The sequence below is a fragment of the Drosophila miranda genome, chromosome 3, assembly GCF_003369915.1.
Source record: "Drosophila miranda strain MSH22 chromosome 3, D.miranda_PacBio2.1, whole genome shotgun sequence".
In the NCBI taxonomy this organism is placed as follows: Eukaryota; Metazoa; Arthropoda; class Insecta; order Diptera; family Drosophilidae; genus Drosophila; species Drosophila miranda.
This window is the reverse complement of record NC_046676.1, coordinates 24,527,931-24,548,383: the sequence shown is the minus strand read 5'-3', so window position 1 is coordinate 24,548,383 and position 20,453 is coordinate 24,527,931. Positions and strand designations below refer to the sequence as shown.

The 20,453-nt window shown below is 47.5% G+C and overlaps 3 protein-coding genes across 10 annotated transcripts; all 3 read right to left on the bottom strand.

Annotated features, from left to right (window-relative positions):
* Positions 1 to 187: 187 nt before the first annotated feature.
* On the bottom strand, positions 188 to 845 carry LOC108159555. Its single transcript, XM_017292981.2, has 2 exons — positions 686 to 845; positions 188 to 629 (listed from the first exon to the last, which is right to left on the bottom strand). The coding sequence occupies exons 1-2, from the start codon at positions 767 to 769 to the stop codon at positions 306 to 308; spliced, it is 408 nt and encodes a 135-aa protein (XP_017148470.1). The 5' UTR covers positions 770 to 845; the 3' UTR covers positions 188 to 305.
* A 907-nt stretch (positions 846 to 1,752) lies between these two features.
* On the bottom strand, positions 1,753 to 20,420 carry LOC108159551 (kinesin-like protein unc-104). 8 transcript variants are annotated; one of them, XM_033391699.1, is made up of 28 exons: positions 20,052 to 20,420; positions 12,858 to 13,009; positions 12,716 to 12,798; positions 12,418 to 12,657; positions 12,164 to 12,348; positions 11,842 to 12,097; positions 11,741 to 11,743; positions 11,517 to 11,680; positions 11,313 to 11,452; positions 11,032 to 11,073; positions 10,095 to 10,214; positions 9,244 to 10,023; positions 9,014 to 9,180; positions 8,757 to 8,947; positions 8,085 to 8,327; positions 7,358 to 7,767; positions 7,110 to 7,290; positions 6,952 to 7,042; positions 6,592 to 6,888; positions 6,155 to 6,517; positions 5,910 to 6,099; positions 5,410 to 5,802; positions 5,237 to 5,351; positions 4,381 to 4,407; positions 4,095 to 4,284; positions 3,902 to 4,038; positions 3,739 to 3,840; positions 1,753 to 3,681 (listed from the first exon to the last, which is right to left on the bottom strand). In XM_033391699.1, exons 2-28 carry the CDS (start codon positions 12,955 to 12,957, stop codon positions 3,585 to 3,587), a joined length of 5,307 nt encoding a protein of 1,768 aa, XP_033247590.1. In that variant the 5' UTR covers positions 12,958 to 13,009; positions 20,052 to 20,420; the 3' UTR covers positions 1,753 to 3,584. The 8 variants fall into 8 exon arrangements, with proteins under 8 accessions (XP_033247590.1, XP_017148464.1, XP_017148461.1 ...); XM_017292975.2 differs by lacking the exons at positions 8,085 to 8,327; positions 11,032 to 11,073; positions 20,052 to 20,420 and having other exon boundaries at positions 7,110 to 7,287; positions 12,858 to 12,957; XM_017292972.2 differs by lacking the exons at positions 8,085 to 8,327; positions 11,741 to 11,743; positions 20,052 to 20,420 and having other exon boundaries at positions 7,110 to 7,287; positions 12,858 to 12,957.
* Positions 13,736 to 15,449, bottom strand: LOC108159559. The gene is made up of 2 exons (XM_017292987.2): positions 14,931 to 15,449; positions 13,736 to 13,987 (listed from the first exon to the last, which is right to left on the bottom strand). Exon 1 carries the CDS (start codon positions 15,222 to 15,224, stop codon positions 15,000 to 15,002), a length of 225 nt encoding a protein of 74 aa, XP_017148476.1. The 5' UTR covers positions 15,225 to 15,449; the 3' UTR covers positions 13,736 to 13,987; positions 14,931 to 14,999.
* Positions 20,421 to 20,453: the final 33 nt, after the last annotated feature.

The window sequence follows — 20,453 nt, the reverse complement described above, 5'->3', positions numbered from 1 at the left end:
ATAAGCTACCGACACAAAGTGTATCCATCATTACGAGTATCTGTGGATAGTATAGCTTCTCTCACCAACAGACAGCCAAGGAGCAGAATGTTCTTCATGCTTGCAATTACCCCAAGGCACTGTTCTAAAGCGAATGTTGTTTTCTTCATTTATAAAGCTGACTACCCGAATCGATTTCATACGGTTGTTCATTTCATACGCTTTTTTTTATAGATATTACGTTATAGATGTAACGGTAGACGACCCTTCAAGGGCCCCTGTCATATGACAAAAAAAAGCTATGCACAAAAACCCAAAAAACAATCCTAGCCAGTGAGGCACTTTAATGTAGAGAACGTTGTGGCAAACGGAGCGAGCAGATCTCTTATTTCCTGGATGGTGTTCAACAGGCACATCTGGTTGCCGACGATCTTCTGGATGAACTGATAGGCCAGCATCAGCACCGCCGTAGGATCCAGATCCTTTGTCTTCATGGGCTCAAATTTTGCGCATTTCGCCAGGGATTTGATGGTGGGCACAATCTTCTGGCCCACGACTGAGGCTACCTCGACACACAAGTCAAAGCACCTGGCCATCTTATCGATATCCAGTCCTTCAGCAGACACGGTTTTAGTAACGGATCCAAGCAGCTGTAATTTCACATATTTTGAGTTGAAATTCGAAATATTTAGCCTTTATCTTTTACGATCACTGAGCAGAGAAGGCAAATGGCCTGGATGGACTTCATTCTTGTGGTAGTCCTGGTTAACTGAGCAATGCGTTCTACCATTGCCCACAATATATAGAGATTGAGATCAGGGACAGGTCTAAGCGAACAGGCAGTGCCCTGCAATAATACAGAAATATTTATTTCTTCAAATCTGTTCATTCGAACAGATTGAAGGTGAATCATCGATAAGCTTTGTTCGGCTTCGAGAAGTGTAATCGCGTAGCAGAGCGTGTCCATCTATAAACCAATTGTGTCAGTTAATTCTTAACAATTCGATTTGGATTATATAAAAGACTTTATGCAATGCTCAGGAAATGCACATCTTACTTGAATTCCTTTTGGCTTCGGGATATCTTTAAGCCCGAAATTAATGCTAAGATTAAGCCTTTCTCAGATTTCAGATCCCATTCCCTGCACCGCCAGTAAGCAAACTATTGGGCGAATGGTTGGACGAATACAATGTTTCCTTGACAACTTGCATTATGCATGGCTGGTTGCACAAGACTTTCTGAAACTGTAGAAAGTCTACCACGATGGCGTTCTATATAGAATGTCTCGTGAGCTGGCCTAGTCGATCAGGCAGTATGTGAATATGTGAATAAATATAGAAATATGTGTGTCAGACACGATTCGGCTTGTATAACTGTAATCCCCTACAAGTCAAGCATATAGTAGAGGCCTCGCAGTACGATAACCAGTTGATAATTTACAGATTTTATTTAAAGCCGTGTTATTTTATATTTCTTTAATAGTGATACGCCCTGGCATATATCGATTGGTTTGATTATACATACATAGCATAGGTTTGTTTTCTGGTTTTACTTCCGGTTTCTGACTATCATCAACTACCGATCCGGTCTGATCCGATCCGATCCGATTCCAAGTTGGCCGACACTTTGCCTGAGCATACCCTTAGCCTTTGCTCCGCTTAGGTTACGCTTTGAACTGTTAACTTTCATTCGTTAAGGTGGCCGGCATTCATCTCATCTCCTGTCGCGTCTTTCTCCAAATATGTGTATCCGATGTACATATAGAGGGGTATATATTTAGATAGATTTTGAAATGTATTTTATGTACTATATATATGCATATATAAGTGGAGCTGTGGCTCGCCAACTCGCATAGCCAGTAGATCGCTTGTGGACCTTTGTGTGTTGCATTGTGTGCCTTTCAATTTGTGGGGCCAAAATATTGTTGGATATTACATAGATATCGTATCGTAACGTATATATGCTCGTACAATGGTTATTGTAATTACAATTCTCTAATATGTTACAATTCGAAATTAATTCAATAGGTTAACAAATGTTACATTTCGCTACAATAAACACAAACTCAAGTTCAAACTCGGCTTCAATTCCAATTCCCAATCGAATACTTGATTGATCCAATCTCCAGCTTAACGAAGGCTTAACGCTCTGTGTCCGAAGGACACAAAGGAAAGCGCTTCCATCGACAACATAGGGAGCTTCGGTACTTGTGATCCGGGCACAAGAGAAGCTCCTATTGTCTGCCATATTAAATTTCATCCATTAACCCGACCTAAGCTCGTGCTCTAAACCGAAAGCAGAATACAGAATGCAGAATGCAAGTGACATTTCTTGTATAGCGTGTGAAAAGCAAAGTTTCAGTTTCAGTTTGAGTTTCTTACTGGGAAATGTACAGGTGGCCGTGGCGTACTACTCGTAATTTTAGATTTAAATTATGTTTTATCAAAACTACAATTGGTTTTGTTCCATAATTTGTTGCTTGAAGCTTTGCAGGTGGTTCCGAGTGGGAGCATAGAGAAGCGACAAAACTGCTTTGTGGTTGTGTGATTGTGTTTTTTTTTTTTGGGTGAAAAGCCTTAAAGCGGTCAACACTTGAAAAATGTTATATGGCAACTTTTACAGATATATGTATATATATATAGCAGGGCCATTCAAGTGATTCATAGCTCCTGTGTAAAATAGCTTCATATATATGAATATATCTTTCTATATCTGTGTATATATAGATCTAACAAGTAGTCGTTATGTTAATCGAGATTTCGCAATTCTGCTGAGCTTTTGCCTCGCTTATGCACGCCTATATCCTATATACTGTACGGTCTTTCGCTAACACACACATATTTTTTTGGTATAATATTTATCTGCGGCATTCGATTGCCTTGACTTTTCTTTTAGCTTCGTTTCCTTTAAAGTTTAAACAATACGCGATACAATTATATGCTTGAAAATTTGTGTATACACAGCAAATATATAGGTTTTATACAATAAATCTTTATATATACCTACTATATATATGTATATAGATGTGTGTCTGTATGTGTGTGTGTTTCTCCATTAAAATGCATTGTAAGCACTGCGTAATAGTCACATAATTGAATCGAAATAATCATATATGTAGTACTCTAACCGATCAACATAATATCACGTGAAAACCGAAATAAATTAACAAATATTTATACAATCGAAACGAACTAAAGCTATGTACAAAAATCTCCAGAAAACACGAAACTCAATCGGATGTGTAAGGGTTTCCAGAAGTAGGCTATCAGCCATCGTACGGGATGGGATGGGAGCGTTCTACTGCCTTCTACTACATTCGGCCGGAGCCAACTAATTACAAAATAAAATAATCCGTCGGTTTGCTGCTTTCTCTACTTAATAATTACGTACGCTTTGCATTTGGTTTGCTCTTTGCTTTTGCTTTTGCTTTTGCTCTACAATCTCTACATAAATCTCCTGCTATCCCGATGGAATCCTTTCAGCTTTTAATCGGTGGACAGCTGCTGCCGCCGCCGCCCGATCAATCGGCTGGCCAAGCTCAAGCGCTGTAGCCAGCCATAGCCTGCGTCTCAGTAAACCAAAACGGACTCCATCGTGATCGTATCTCATTTGTTCGCACTGTTCGCGTTCGCGGCACTGCTGGCCTGGATCTGGGAAGCCGTCTGGCTGGCCGGCTCCAAGGTGCGACGCGCCAGGCGGGATCTGTTCGAGAGATGATAACATTAGAAATGGTTCTTTATTGGGTAACATGGAGCTTACTTGATCTGACCAGCCAGAAGAGGATTGATGGCATAGAGCCAGTCGTGCACTTCCTTGTCGCCGAGTGTCTGCAGCAGATAACCCCGATGCTTGGTCACCACACTGTAAAGAGTGTTCAGTTTAGATGAAAAGTCTCCCTACTCGAATACAGATCATAGCCCACCTGAATGTGTTGGGTATCTTGACCATGGCTGCCTGATCCTCGCTGCACTCCACCTGGGCCGTGGCCAGGTTGAGGACAGCCCGCTCAACGGGGTCCTTCTCCGAGCGATAGATAAACACATAAGGACGACGCACAGTCTGTAATGGAAAGCATTTAGAAGAGACGCATATAGACGCATATGCCATTGACTTACCACCCAGCGTTTCTTCCAGCCCGAGCCGCCATGTTCCAGGACATTCAGCAAGCCCTTGCGGGCCACCACAGGGCTGACGCGAATCTCCTCCAGCTCCGGCACGTACAGCCGCAGCGGGAGAGCCGGTTGTGTGGCCGGGGCAGGGGCCTCCCAGCCATTCGGAGCATCGGCCCGATCCGGCGAGCATAGCCTGCGGGAAAGAGGTGGAGCAAATGTGAGCCAAAGGTCGCACTGGGGGGTGGAGAGGATTAAGGGGTTGGGTTCTCTGGATAGAACGGAAAATTACCTGCGTCGAATTACAAATTTGTTGTCTCTAATTTGTGTAAAAGAAAACCAAAGGAAAACAAACAGATGTAAAGATTGGAGGATTGTTTTTGAGTCTCGAGTCATTGAGAAAATAAATTGTGTTATTTTGTTAGTTTTGCGCTTGAATGAATCGGATGGTTGGGGCGATTATATGGAACAACAGCTTTTCGACAGATTGGGTTTCAGTTAGTCACGAAACGCCGAATGATTCGGTTGAGTCTGTTTCTGCTGCTGCCAGCTCTCGTTATGGTCATGGAAATGAGCGATGTGTTGGTTCATGACGCAATCCCGGACCCGGATCGCGACAAATACATATGGAACCCGTTCCCGGGCTTCTGTGGCCCCAATGCCACCATGGCACGCTGTGGCGGCGTCTGCCCCGAGACCTGCCTTTTCAAATCGCTTTCGTGCCCCACACACTGCGGAGTGCCCTGCCAATGCAAGCCCGGATATGTCTTCGAGGTGTCTCTGCTTCTGTGCATTTTACGTAGTGACTGTTCCCCGCACAACAAGCAGCAAGAAGTAGCCTCTCATCGGGTTTTTCAATAGAAAGGAGACACTGGATAGGTGTCATAAGATCTAGATAGTGACTAACAAAGTCCCAGACTAGGAAAGTATAGTTCATAGACTCTGGGAAGTAAGGGATTCCCAATAAAGAGATGCACAGAGTGTTTCTGTGAGGAGGAAGTGATGGGTGGATGCTCGAAGATGGTTGGATGCTAGCTTATGGTGTGTTGTGCCAATTTTGTATGTTCTAATAAATCAAGAAAGCCAGATGGATGCAGTAGAAGCTCTCTAACTAAGATGAGTGGAGGGATTGTTTGGCGACTACTCACTCCATGGAGTTGCTGGAGATGCAGCTGACGGTCATGTCGGCGCAGCCCTCATCGCTGGGCGAGACATCCGATTGGGTCTGCGTGTCATTAGCCTCGTTCTTGGCATAGCGTCCAGCTGGAAAGGGCCAATCATTAGCCAAGGGATGATGGAAAGCCATAGAAGACCGACTCACCTTGCACCAGCTTCAAGCACTTGAGCATGAGATCCTGCTCCCGTTGGTTGTACTCGCGCTCTGGCATGATTTGCTGCGGATCTTTGACCGGCGTCTGTGGCGATTGAGGAATGACCATGTGCACGGGGGAGGTAGCCGCACGGGCAGCCAGATTGCAGACATCCTTCTCCGTTTTGGTGGTCGGATTCGGGTTGGTGTCCATGCCCAGGCGCTCGCGCAACAGAAGCAGGTGCCGCATTCGTCCCACCTCCTCGAGGCGCGTCAGCTTCTCCAGCTCCCACTGATGGTCAAAGATGAGCGAATCGCCGCGTGGCCGCCAGCCGTGCAGATTCTCCTCCCCACGCACATATGTGGAGCTGGTGTCCAGCACGCGACGCTGACGACGCTGCACACCTGTGTGGATAGGAAGATTGGGCGTGTCAGAGAGAAATCTGTGTAGCAGCTTCAGCAAGAGCTGGCTAGCGGGATACGACGAGTACAACTACAATGAGAATTGCTACCTGGACTACCTGCTTCGGATGCTCTACGCAGCGACAGCTCGTAGACGCCGGATAGTCGGTTGGCCTCCGGATTACGGTACTGGCCCGAGAACAGGTGCTTCAAGGAGCGGGGACCGGTGCGAGCGTCGCGCCCATAGATTACCATGCTCAGATCCTTCGTGACGATGGCCGGGCGGGCGCAGTTCTCCAGCTGAAAGAAGGACGCATAAAGCATGACGTATGAGAAGTGTCGCGCTCCGACTGACCTCCAAGTAAGCGCTCAGTGTGATGTAGATGGTCTCGCCGCCCTGTGAGACGCGATTGAGCAGCGCCGAGTTGTGGAGACTTGAGTCCCAGGCGGCCTCGAAGCGGTAAAAGGAGCGATCGTCACCGGGCACGTCCAGCACTTCGCCGGGGAACAGACCCAGCGACAGCACGCACGCATCCTCATCCTGTTCGTCCGAGGACTCCGGAGTGTTGCGTATGCGTCCTACCACCAGCTCGTTGATGTCCTTCCACTTGACCTCAGGTGTGGGCTCGTGCACAATGGTGATGCGAATGCGTCGCTGGATGCCTTGATGCAGCAGGAACAGCCCGCGGCAAGGAAGATCATCGCTGTGCTCCACGACCTGCGTGCGGCGAAAGGGGATTAGTAGCTAGTATGACCTGTGGTCTGGTCTGCTCTGGTTGTTCCTCCACTCACCGAAGGCACATACTCTCCGTTGGGTGCCAGCTCGCAAATCTCGAACCACACCAGCACATCGTGCTTGGCCAGCACCGTGGATGAGGGCGGACAGGGCAGGGGTCCAAACTTGGGGCTGCGCACCGGCTGACTGATGGGTATGCTCGGGGGCAGCATTCGCCTAGGCGGTGGCCGCGACACGAAGTCCTGCTTGGCATCCTTGTGCAGGGGATGCGTCTGGTAGTGGCCAAAGATCTTGAACATGATCGGTTGGGTCTTCAAGTACTCGATGAACGACTTGGTCACAGGCACAGTTATCTACGAAAAGCAACTCCAACTAAGAAAAAGCTCTGATATAGGGAAATCATGGATTTGGCTTACATTCTGAACATGGTAGAAGCCCAGAGGGGCGCCCGATGCCGAGTTCTTGACCGGCTCGGTGGAAAAAGCTTCCTCATGGCGATGCAAGAAGCTGCGGGGTAAGGGGATACAAAGATTCTATAAAAGCAATATCAAAAGGAGATGATCTTTGTACCCACTTGAACTGGCAGAAGATGTCTGCGTACTCGGCACCAATGCCAGTGGCCTGGAGCACCGTCACGCGGAAGGTGAACTCCTTGCCCACCTGCAGATGCTCGCCCGGCTCTTCGGCGTTCTCGGGGCAGTCAGAGGCAGAGTTCGAGTCAATGCCGCGTCCCGAGTCCACATCCTCGAGCTCTGCTAAAGGGAAGGGATGGATTTTTAGGCTTAAATAAGGGCCTAGCCGCTTGTAGAGATAGAGACTTACCCTCCAGCTTGCTGTCGTGTCCTCCATTATCGATGTACCGCTGCACGTCGTCCTTCTCGTTAAGGGCTCGATACTTGGGCTTGGCATCGTCCTCGTTGAAGACCAAGCGGGCCGACTGCTTGACCCCATTGTTGAAGTCGATCGACTCCTCATCCAGCACCGGCTGCACGGCGATCCTCAGGTAGCCTCGCACATCCCCACGCTCGTTGACAATGGCCACCTTGTGGACCAGGGGCACGGGATACAGCAGGTTGCTCAGATAGATGAACGAGCGTCCGACCATGCGGAACCAGGGAAAGCGGTCGTAGAACGGATCGCCCCCGGTGAGACTCTCCACGTTGTAGTCCGGCGAGGTGGGACTCATCTCCGCCTCGTTGTGGTACATCTCGCGCATCAGCTCCAGGCGTTGTCTGCAAAAGGGAGAAACGAATCCCCAAAATGAGAACTACTCTCGGGATGGCAAGGACATACGAGTATCAGGCTAACACTTGCTGTGGAAAAGGGGGGTGCAGATAGAGAGAGAAGTAGGCGATTGGCCAAGCAATATGGAAAGCCATGCAGTGGCACTTACACAGGCACAAATCTACAACTAAGGATACAAACTGTACAGAAAACATTTAAGAAAGCTATAGACGGACGGGCAATCCTGATACTCAAAGAGATTACCATTTCGAGTACCGGGTGCAAACAGAAAAAAAAAGCAGAAAAACAGATGCTCCAAGCAAACCTAGAAGGTATCAGATTGGCCAATGTCAGACGTGCTGGTGAGGCTCTTTCGCTGGCTCTTTTCACGGCTTCGAGGGGCTGTGGATTGGGCTCCACTTGCAGCAGCAGCTGAGTCTGGCCGTGGCCTTGGCAGTGGCCGTCTGGTTGTGGTCCGCTATAGGCCTCGATTCGGGACGTATCGAATAGCATGGATGATGGCGGGCTCTCGACATTGTATATCTGTCGCATCAGTTCGAGGCGATATCTTGGATAAGGTCAAAATGATCCAGGATTTTTGGTTGGGATTTAAAATGGTTTCGGGTTCGTTTTGGATTGGGTTTCGGGTTGGTTTGTAAGAGAACCGAAAAAGTACAAATCAACATTTGTTCAAGGCCTGGGGGCTTTTTATTTTGAGATGACGATGAGGGTTAAGGCGTAAATGGTGGCGGTGATCTTCGCGAGACAATCGTTTGTAAGAAATCATTTGAAAATGTTCTAGAGCACTTTGACAGAAACTTCGAATCCATGAACTACAACCACCATGCACGTACCAGAAATGAAAACAAACCAAACGGAATGTAAAGGTAAACCAAAAAATCAAAAGCCAGCTTCAACTTCGAACGAAAGTGCAGAGAACGAATGAGTGTGAGGAGGAGCAGGAGTGGCAGTGGCTCCTTTGGAGGGACCGGCTTACCGGAGCTTCTCCAGCGACCAGTAGTGAGTGGCTCCGTTTTTGGTGTCCGTGACTTCTACGGCCACCAGGGTCTTGGACACGGGCGGGGCTCCGAACTCGTCCTCCTGCTGGAGCGGTGCCACACTCGAGGCCAGCTCGGGTGGCAGGGGGGAGTACAGGGTGTCGGTCAAAAGGGTGAACTGGAATTGCACCTGAAACAACAAAGAGCAAAGGCATTAAAGATAACATTAATCTCTAAAGACAGGTGGGGTACGAACCTTCTTCTTTAGCTCAACGGAAATGGCATTGGCCTCCTTGAGGAATATGGCATTGCCCCAGAGGTCATCGCGCAGCGAGGTAAACTGATGGTAGCGCCACTTGCGGAAGGCCCAGGCCGCCAGTCCAGCCTCGCGGGCTGTCCAGCAGGACTCGTACATGGGATTGTCTATCGATAGAACCGGGATAAAAGCTGAAGTTTAGCCACATAATATGCGTGTGGTTCACTCACTGTAGACGTCCTCCTCTTGGTGGAAATCCTCTGGAGAGTAGCTGCTGTACATGGACATGGTCATGGACTGCTCCTCGACCTGCTTCTGCAGAGCATCGATGCGGGCCTCGTAGGTCTTGCGCTGCTCCTCAAACTGCTGGTCGGCCTGCATTTTCTCGCGCTTGTACTGCTCCTCGAGATTGTCTAGCCGCTTCTTCATCTCGGCCTTCAGGTCGATGCCCTGCTTCTCGAGCAGCTCGCACTGGGCAAAGTTCCAGTCGACCTGCGGGGCGTCGGCCTTCTCCACCTCGTTCTCGGCCTCGTTTTCGGTGATCTTTTCGCGCAGCTCGCGAGCCTGCTCCGGATTGGTGAAGCGGAAAACGTGATTCTTGCCCAGGATGACACGCGAGCCGGTCTTCAGCACCTCCGGTTCAACCAGCTGGCGTCCGTTCACAAAGATGATGGCATCCTTGTGGGGCAGCAGGGTCACGGTGCTGTTCCGGTTCTCGAAGGTGCAGTGCTCCTTGAGGATGTGCGACCCCGACAGCTGGATGTCCTGCGGCACATTGGCCTCGTGGGTGCCCAGGCGGGTTAGCCCATCCTTGATGTAGTACAGCAGACACTCGGACAGATTGGGGTCCTCGTTCAGGTTCACCAGATGCGGCGTCTTCTTGGGCGAGAACACACCCACGGTGATGCCATCCTCCTTGACGGCCACCCCCATCTCGGCAAAGACCGCCTCGCGCTGCAGGCGTATCTCCTCGGTGCGCTTCAGCTTCTCCTCCCAGGTTTCATTGAGTTCTGCAGAAGATGGCAGAGGATTGGAGTGATCAGTCCTGCCTTCCTGTGGAATCGAGTGGATGACTACTCACCTGCGATGAGCTTCTCGCTGGCCTGCAGCTGATCCACGGCCATTTCCGTGGTGGAGCCATTGCGATTACGAGACTTCGAGGGCGACTTGATACCCGTCGTCGACTTGTTCAGCTCATCCTCTGCAAGAATTGGAACGGTAATTAGCTGGGAGGAACCTCTGACTCAGACTTAAGAACGCCACAAGCGCAGTGATAAGCGTGCTATGATAACATTAGAGCGATTTCTTCTCATTTAGAAATCGGCACCAAAATATGGAATACATATAGAAACAGATACATTGGATAAATATTGAAGTTAGATACGGGAAAAAAAGCAATTGCCGATTGGGGGAGGATGGCCTAACACTCTGGCATGTCCACGTCTAGCCCTAAAGGACTGCCAGGACTGCAAGGAGTCTGGGCCTGTCACTCTTCTGTTTTCAGGGCAACACAAAGGAAAAGTCCATATAAAATATGATGGCGAGGAGTTCCCTCCCGACCAGCCAAGGATCCTTGCGGAGCTCTGGCCTGGACAGGAGACTCTGCCGCTCAGAAGCTGGTTATTCGTGTGTGTGTGTGTGTGTGTGTGTGTGTAGAAAAAGGCAACTTAAGGAGGACTTGTTGGTGATTATCGTATGGGATATATGTATATGTCCTGAAGCAATTTGTTTAGAAGCTTTAGATACGATACAGCAGCACATTACAGACGTAGTACACATACACATGTTTTTACGATATCTGGCCATGCACAGTGCGTTTCGACACTGTAGGGTACTTTTTATTGACACTTTCTTAGCTTATATTCCTTAGCTATTCTTTGGTTGTCCTTAGGCTTGGAAACGCACTGTACATATCCATTTGGATACTTTGGATAACATTTTGCATGTGAAGCCGTTTGGCTTTTGCTTATTGTTTTTTGTTGGTTTTTTAGCGCTGAGAGATTGTAGGCTCTACTTACTATTCGAATCGCGCTTCTCGCACACCACCTTGCCATCGGGTCCTAAACGAAATAGGTTGGGTTGTTGTTTGGTTTCTAAGTTGGTTTTAGAAGGGTTTAACGACTACGGCTAACTTAGGATTGGATAGCGTTTCTTTGTACATATTCTTGTTGCATGTACTTGTATGTAGTAATTTCGGGTTACATGAGAATGTCTGTGTGTTGTGTGGGTGTGTGTTAGGGGCTTATGTTTAGGCCTAGTCGAAGGTATTCTAAGTTAAGGATCTGCTGGGAATGCTTACCTTCCTGCACTTCGATGCCTTCGGCCTTCAGGAGATCGCGCAGCTTCTGTATCTCCTCCTTAAGTTCGCGGATAAGCTTCGCATTGGCATCCTCGTTGACCACAGCCTTGCACACGATCTGCTTGGCCCGATCCGCATACCTATGGGTTTCATTATTGACATCATCACGGGGCTCTACTTATATGGGGATGGGGGATTGCTTACCGCAGTGTGCTTAAGGTTTCGTCATAGTTTATGTCCGCCGGTGAGATGGCCGCTATCATGGCCGTCTTCGAGTTTCCTCCCAGATTCTCGCGCAGCAACCAAGTCAGGGCCGAGTCGCGGTAGGGTATAAAGTCGGCCTTCTTGTTGTGTTTCTTCTTGGATGCCTGCAACGGGATTCAGGTGTCAGATGGGGGCTTGGGATCTACCAAATCTGGATGACTTACAGACTGGGAAGCCACAAGGCAGCGATTAATGGAGAGAGCAAGGAATAGAGCATTCGTTTTTGTCAGGAATATATACTAGATCTTAGATCCTAGAAACTTACGACTTCCGCCAGAGCGGAGATGACTTTTCCCAGGGTGGTCAGGGATTTGTTGATGTTGGCTCCCTCCTTCAAGCGGGTGCCCTTCGCACCAGTCGAATCGGCTCGCTCGGAGCCGGCCAGATCCACCAGGCTGATCTTGGAGACCTTCTCGGTGGTCAGGTCGGTCATCGTGTCGTGGCGACGCTGTGTAAAGAAGATGGTGAATACGGCATGGGAGCGAGAGCTCGTCTCGTTCATGTTGGTGGCGGCCACAGTTCTAAAGATCGGTAAAGAGAGGGGATATAGGGGGAAATCACAGCAGAACTCATCCACAGATACATACCGTGCCTTGTTGCCCTCATCGATGAGGTCGTGTATGTCCTGGTAGTCGGTGACTGCCAGCTTGGACAGGTCCTCGACATAGGGACCCAGCAATGGATGCTCGCGCACCCGCAAATTACCCTTGTTCTTGGGATTCAGCAGATCCCGCACCCGCTCGCAATAGATCTCCATGTAAGAGACCTCAACCTAAGATTTCGATTGTTGTATTACTGCTATACTATCCTATGGACACTTCTCGATGGATTCTCGACTTACTGAATACTTGAGCTCATCGGTTTCGGTATCGTGTATGCGAGTGAAGAGATCCTGGCAAATCATGGGAATGATGCCCTCCTGCTGCTCCTCCTGCCTGCCCATCATGGTGTAGGACTTGCCGGCACCGGTCTGGCCGTAGGCAAAGATGCACACGTTGTAGCCATCGAAGGAGTGCTGCAGCATCTCCTCGCCAATGTCCTTGTAGACCATCGTTTGTGTGGAGAAGTCCGAATCGCGTGGCTGCAAATGGAAACGAGGGAGGATTATATATGGCTCTCCTGTCCGGACATCGACTTACATCATGGGACCAATAGGAGTAGTCAAAGTTGAAGCGCTTCACCGCCTCACTAGTGTTGGGCGGCACCTTCGGATTGGTTATGGCTGCAAAAGAATCACAAGGATGAGAGTCTGTGGTGGTGTGTCTGTTGTGTGGGTCTTACCCGTGGTGGCCCCGGTCATCTCGATGATGCATTTCGACTCCCTGCCTATTTCGCGCGAGTTGAAGGGGCGCACTCGCACCGCCACCTTAACCGACGACATCTTTGGCTCTGTGTCTCGCTGGAGTGTCTCGTGTCCTGGTTTCTGCGGTTAACTGGAGTGGAAGGGTACGAAATACGATATTATAAACCACATACAAGTCCCAGGAGGGCCCAAGCCCCGACCTCGCCCCCGTATGTGGAGTGCTGGCGTTTTATAATTGCCTCAACTGTGTGTAGTGGATAGTAGTACGAGTATTTTCTGTGGTCGAAGCTTCAGCTATGAGTCATTTCCAGGGCAAGTCGCCAGGGAAATTCGAATTAGAGACGGTACTCGTGTGATTGTGAGTTTCTGGGTGGGCGTAGAAGTTCTTTGGGGGTGTGAAAGGGATTTCAAGCACCAAGGAAAAAAAACAAGGGGAAGACCGTAACCATAATAAAGAATACAATTTTTAGTCCGGGATACCGTTATATAAACTTTTCTATGCTTTCTATATGTATCTTTCTTTCGTATTCTTTAATTCCAAGAGATGGCAGCCTTCCTTCAAGTTATTCGTACTTTTATTGAACTTTGAATTCTTGTAAATAGTTTTACCACCCCCTTGGACTTGTAGTTTCTCTAACACACACACACTCGAAGAAGAGGTGGTGGAGAACATTCCACAATATGTATGTATATGTTACACAATATGTGTCGGCCACTCGAATGAGTCATCCAAGCAACAAAAAAACACACAGGCAAATGCAAACTCAAAAGCAAAAAAGCAAAGAACAGAAAAGGCAATCACACCCCTCATGTTTTATATAGGAATTTTCAATAGGAATCTTTAGTTCCATTTACCTTTAAGCAACAGCCAATTAGTTTCTGGCTTACTGAAGGAAGATCTCCCTTGAGTTGCACATATTACAATAATGTATTCGCTTCACTTTTGTATTTTTCGTAAATGTTTATCAATGGAATGTTTTTATATTTCTTATATTTTTATTAATGATTTTTGGTTCACACAAAGTAGTGCACTGTATTTTTTAACAACTGTTTTATTTGTTGTTTCTCGTCGAACAAGGAAATTTTTATACTTGTGCACAGTCGAGTCCTGAAATATGGAGACAGTCTGGTTGAGACCTAAGCTTTGGGGGCACTTCCAATGATTCTCGCATGGTTCTCTAGTGCGCAACTCTCACTCTCTCTCTCTCTCTCTCTCTCTCTTTCTCTGTCTCAGGTTCTCTCTTGTTGTTTACCTGAGCAAAATACTTTTGTTTATGTGTGTTTTGATGGATCTGTCACAGCAAACATGCAACAGTCTGCAGCAGGATTGAGGAAAAAGTCTCCAGAGAAGCCCCTGCGCAGACGCCTCAAGCAGTGCAAGAAATTGGAGAGTGTTAGGCAGAGATAGAGGCAAAGAGAGAGAGAGAGAGGAACATGCTAAATATTTGTGTAATGTTTGAGTATAATATTTTCCATGATATGCAGACTGAGGGAAATCATAGACAATATAAAACGTGGCTAGAGGAAAAGAAAAAACTTGGTAGATGATATTTAATAATAACTTTCCCCTGAATCCATTTCCACACAAGCGAAAGGGTCCTTCAACTTGAACTTGTTTCGTGCTCATGGAAGGTTCCACTCGCGAGACAAGGAAACAGCCAAGGCAAACGACAAAAAGAATCCTTCGCTTTTATTGGAGTGGTTTTTTTATGGTTTCCCGGGGGGGCAAGTCAAGGCAAGGCATTTCCATGGACACACAGCATATCCTTCGCTCAGCTCGTCTTGACCTTTATTAATAAATTTTCATGTTGCCTTCGCCGCGGACATAGAGCGGACAAATCTCTACACTCTCCATCCATCCATCCACCCACGGACTCTACACAGAAGCGAGGCTAAGCACATCATTCTGGAGGCCACTGTAGCCAATGGTTAAGATGAAAAAAAAAGAGAAAACTAAATCAAAATTATATTAAAAAAATTAAACTGATGAAAAATGTCTTGAGATTTTCGAATCGATGAAATTTTGCAAAGATATTTTTTGAAGCATTTACCAATTGATTTTTCCCTTTTTTTTGGTCTGCCCTAAGACTTATTTATTATTCAAAAACTCAAAAAAATTTCTATTTCAGGAACATTTGTGGCTGTTCCAGATAGTCCTCTTGTTGTTGTTGTGGTAGTTGTTGTTGTTGTTGTAGTGGTTGTTGTTGTTGTTCTTGTGTGTAATTAAATACGAGGATAAAGCTGTCCAACATGGATCGCTTTGAGGTCGTGGCAAATATGATGGACAGCACCAGAATTGTCGTTAGCAATAGGGCGAAAAACAATAAGTAACCAAAAGCGCACATTCGCGTAGTTTTCTTATTTTTCCCTTCTTTACTCAGTTATAGATTGGTATATATATTCGATGGATATATATTAGGTATATATATGTACATTCGTATGTGTATACATATATACGCGAGAGGGGGGGTCTGGCTTTCTGTATAACAGAGAAAATTTTGCACTTCGTTTGGGTCTTTGGGTTATGATTTGGATATTTCTTTTGTTTGATAATTTGATGGTGGATTTTGCTTTACTTGGCTGCGGTTTGAGCTTTCTCTTGGGGGTATTTTTCGAAGCGTATCTCACTGGGGAAAGAAAAAAATTTCTGCCTTTTCTTTTTATTTTCTGCACAAAATCGATGGACAGGCCAGAACTGTGGCACGCGCACGAGTCACACGAATCAAATCGAGACCAGAACGAACTGCACCCTTTGAGGGTAGACGACACAGTGAATCCGAGTCGGGTCGAGAGCTGACTGCTGCCAGGACTACTGCTGCTGCTGCTGCTGCTTCGACCAGCCCTCTAGCCGGGCGCATGCGCCCTGAGCAGGCCCGACCCCGAGCAGTAGCTGGGGGCAAGATGTACTCGTACTCTTACTATATGGGTATGCCAATAATTTGATAAATTTTATAAAGAGACAGTGGGCCCGTCATCGTTTAGCATCAAGAATTTCATTAATAAAGCAGGTGCGCACTCTGCCTCTTCCCACCACTGTCACACACACCGCCGGCCGCCACTGTTTGTTTGATCTTATTATGAGCCATTCCGCTGTCGCTGCTGCTACTGCCACTGCCCCTTGCCACTGAAACTGCTGGCAGAGTGGCTTCTGCCTGATGACGTAAAATGAATTGTGAATTGTGTATGTGGATGTGTGGTGCTTTTCTCGCTTTTCCCACTTTTCCTATTGATTTCCCACCGCCTGGCGTCGTCTCCTCTCGAGTGGTTGCCTGACGCACAGCACAGAACAGCACAGAACGAGCGCTAGCTCTGTCTCTGACTTTTTTATGTTACTGGTAGTTTCATTTGTGTGCTTCTCCACCTCCACCCCCGCCCGTAATTGCATTGACATTGAAATCTGACGCTGACGCTGTCGCTGTCGCTGACAAGGGAGTAGCGCTAAGGAGAGCCATGGAGGGAAAGGAGATTTCCAGGACAATCTTATACTGGTGGCGGCTATATGTATGTCCTGTGCAAGTCTTTTGAATAAGTATGTCCATTTAAAGAGTGCCCCCTACCAAGTTAAAGAACTCTAGGGAATTGTTAATGAGGAAAAGTCAGAGAATTCGATAGGATAAGAATTCTTTATTAATAGTTTTTTATAGTCATAACTCAATTGAGTCTTGGCTTTAAAGTCAAAAACCATTGGAAACGCATAACCTCTGACTTTTTCGCCTTTTTTTCACTTATCCTAATATCAAAGAGGTTCCTTGTTCAATTTTTCGTATTTTCCTGTACTTACCAAGAGCATGACTTGATAAAATACTACCGGCCTATAAAGATTCCAGTCTACACAGGTAATCTGTCTGGGTAATCCTATCAGATAGTTATAGTATCTATGAGTCTTAAGACTACTGCTACGAGTGCATAGGTCTCTACTAGGTCCATTTGGTCAATATGTATATATAAACTGTTTCGGATTGTGGCTGTTTCTGGCTAACAATTGGCTACCATAGGCCTTCGGCTCAGGGCAATCTTGGAGCAGTTTCCGGGTGCCGATCGCAAATGAGCAAAAGCATACGAGTTGAGTTTACTTATTGCGGCTTTACTCATAATCAATACGATCATCGTCGCGCCGAAGCCACCGACACCCGAAACACCCGAAACGAAAACTAGCAGCAATATGCTAAGCGAAGGAGGCCACAAGAGAGGGAGAGTTTGAGTGGTTTAAAATCAGCAGCGATCGTGTGTGCTCAACGCAGAGAGAGTTTATTCGGGTGATTTTCCTGCATGCACGTTCTTGCAATGTATGTACATACATATACACGGCTGGCACTGTACACATTTCTATTACTGCGCAGAGTGTGCTTTATTTTGGGCAACAGTGCGTGTGAAAAGCCAGTGGTTGGAGGCAGGTGGATGTGAAATAAGAGGAGCTCTGACCCTCCCACCCACAGACCGAAGGGAGCCCAAATAATATCGAGCGTGTGTGGGACGCAGGGGCAGAGTCGAGGAGTGGTGGAGTGGTGGAGTGAAGGCGGGTCGTTGACGTTGAACGCGTTGTTTTGTTGGCTGCGCAATTTCCAATTTTCCTCGCCGCTGCTTAAAGGACTTTCCGCTGTCAAATGTCATTGACAGTTCACGAGCAGCAGAGAGCAGAGAAAAACCATTTCAATTTCCCTTTTTCGAGCTACTGCTGCATCATCCTCGAATCGAAGCAGAAGTTCAGCGACAGTCTGGGCAGAATCTGGCGACCAATTAAAATATCACACTCCATGGAGTGGAACTTTAAAACTGAAAGCTGAAAGATGAGTCATTCTTGAATGTGGGGAGTGCTTGCATTGCAGTCAACTTTTTAAAATGGAAGGAATGAGCACTCTTCAAATGACAGCAGACACGTGGGGTCTCCTGCTCCGACAATTTAGCAGTGGGCGGTCTGGGTTGGAGGCGGAGCCTCCATTAGGTCTAGGACATTAATGAAATGCGATTTTGTTAGTTAAATTATTGCCAAGAAGGCAAGCGTCAGGCAGTAAAAGCAGAGCGAGGAGTAGGGGCAGGAGCCAAAAAGAAGGAGCCAGAACGAAAGCAAAGCCTGCCCCACGCAAAAAGGCACAGACACACACACATACTCTCTCTCTCTCTCTCTCTCTCTCTCTCTCTCTCTCTCTCCCTCTGACCCAGCGGATGACTCATTCGGGCAAATGTTCGTGCCAAGCTTTTCTCTGTGTGCGTGTGTGTGTGTGGCACAACAGTCGCGTCCCAGCCGCAGTGGGCACCTACATTTGTACATACAAAGAGCAGAATGCAAGGAACAGGAAGGAAGAAACACCCCAGCCAAATGGTGAATCATCTTTCAGGAGGCAAAAATTCTGCCATGCCTACTCTCTGCCCTACTCACCATTTTCATTCGATTTTCTTTGGTTTTTCTCATAATTTCAAGGTTTGTTTACTGTTGTTTTTGCTTCAGGAATGCCCCTCCCCCACTTCGGGCCAGAGAATGTTGTAACTTTCGGTGCCGCATAGTCGCACTATTAGCAAGCATTTTCCATTTGTAGCTCTTTTTGCGGCATACTTATAGGAAACATGGAATAGCAGCAGGACCTCGCCTGACCACACGTGAAGTAGTAGACCGCAATGGCAGAGGGCCACGCCCCACGCCCCATTCCCAGGCCACTGCAGCTGCAACTCCACTGGGGAGCACTTAAAAGTGCAGCCACCAGCAAAACATAAATCATTTTGGGAAACCGCAAGTCCCCTCTTTGGCTAACACAATTAATAATACAGGACGAAAAATTGCCCCAGCTCGGCCCGGGAAGCCATTTTTCTGAGCAGGTGATAGCACTCTGGGAGGAAACTCTTGGTTCTACCTCTTTATAACGGTTTTAATGTCGCGCGCGCTCACCGTAAATTTATGTTTATTGCATGGCCCCCAAACCAACCTCCAACCTCACGCCCATCCTTGTACTCCTTTTGGTCGACGCCTGGGGAGCGGTCCACTCTTTCTGTTTTTTTTTCGGAATAAGTATTTTCCCTTATTTATTGATGATACTTTGGAAGCCTGTTTTTGTTGCGGTTGGAGTGTAGAGAGTAGAGTCCTCTCTAAGCTGCGGTCCTTAAGCTGGCTGCTACCCAGGGGAAAGGACTATCCTGAGGATAGTAAGACTGAAAGCCGGGAGGGACCTCCTCTTCCGGCTATCATATTTTTCAATGAAAGCAAACAATAAGCGTACTTCACACTTAATCTAGCAATCAGAGTGGGCCAGTGTGGTCCGCCTGGAGCTGGTGAGGGGCAGGGCCAGGCATAATCATTCTCATCATAATCAGGGCGTAGCTTTTCCACCAATAAAGCGATGCGCAAAAAGGAAAAAACCATACGTCCGCCCACACACACATGTCACACGACTTTGGAGGAGTACGAGTCCGCGTAAGCATCCAGCCCAACCAGAACCATTGTTCTGCTCAAGTCAAGGCTCATGCAATGACTTTTTGCGTCGCATTAAGGTGAAGGTTGAGTGGCGGCTGTCTGTGCTCTCCTCTCCCTCACAAAGGTCAAAGGTTTCCCAGCGGCAGAAGCACCACCACTTGAGGACTCTGGGGAACTAAGCAAATATTTGAAGACTCTAACCCGAACGCATCAACCCCAGCCCTTGGATACAGTTAGTCCATGTCCATAGACTGTGTTGTTAACTCAATTTCCAACTCCGATTCCGATTCCTGACGTCAATCGTTGTCGGTCAAATTTGCACTACGATAAGGCAGCCGCACTCGTATCAAAGTATTCATGGGGGACGGAAGGGGGGCCATGCGCCTGGCGGCAGGCAACATAAATGTGTGTCCCGTTCCGTTCCGCCCTGATGACTGGGCGACCATATGCTCGCTGGGGCTAAGGAAATTGGCAAATAACAGAAAAGAGGTTTATTTTTAGCCCACGTGGAGGAGTATGGGGCGGCAGCAGCAGCAGCAGCAGCTGCCCGAACGCCCACGCCGGATGCGAGGACCAACAGCTGCTGGACCGCAACAGGAGGACGTCGAGCAGTGGGAGTGGCAGGTGGCGGGTCCACCCTGCGGGACATGCGTGCGCAGTTCTCGAGAAGGAAAGCAATTGGCCTATTGATTTTTCCCAGAAATACCCGAATACAGCACGGGATGTGAAGTTTTACCACAAAATCGAATTGGTTTTTGGAGTTACTTACATTCAAACGGAGACTCCTTTGGCGGCTCTTCCTATGGCGCCTGGAATGTGGGAAACACTTTCTTTTGATTTCTGCTTGCTTATTTAATCACAATCACAATTAATGCCTGCTTAATTGCACTCAATTTGAACGATTTTCTTAGGTTTAATTGGGATTCAGCACCAAAACATGTAGATTTCGTTCCTTAGTTTTTGATTTAAATTCTATTTTGATTGAATTTGAGGTCGGCGATTGCCATTACGAGAACACGCAACAAACGACTCTGCCAGCGGTTGGTGGCCATTTGTTGGGGCATTTTCCAGCCAAGGAAAACGGGTGAGAAGTGAATTTTCCGCCCCAATATTTTGTTTTGTCTGTTGGGTTGCTGCAGCGGGGTAACAGCTGATATCGCGCTTAGAGATG

Coding starts and splice junctions, on each gene's coding strand:
- LOC108159555 (XM_017292981.2), bottom strand. CDS start 769: ATGGTAGAACGCATTGCTCAGTTAACCAGGACTACCACAAGAATGAAG. Junction 630..685: donor GCCTTCTCTGCTCAGTGATC/GTAAAAGATAAA, acceptor GTGAAATTACAG/CTGCTTGGATCCGTTACTAA.
- LOC108159559 (XM_017292987.2), bottom strand. CDS start 15,224: ATGTGCGCTTTTGGTTACTTATTGTTTTTCGCCCTATTGCTAACGACA.
- LOC108159551 (XM_033391699.1), bottom strand. CDS start 12,957: ATGTCGTCGGTTAAGGTGGCGGTGCGAGTGCGCCCCTTCAACTCGCGC. Junction 12,349..12,417: donor CCGATGAGCTCAAGTATTCA/GTAAGTCGAGAA, acceptor TCGAAATCTTAG/GTTGAGGTCTCTTACATGGA. Junction 7,291..7,357: donor ACACGACAGCAAGCTGGAGG/GTAAGTCTCTAT, acceptor CCTTCCCTTTAG/CAGAGCTCGAGGATGTGGAC.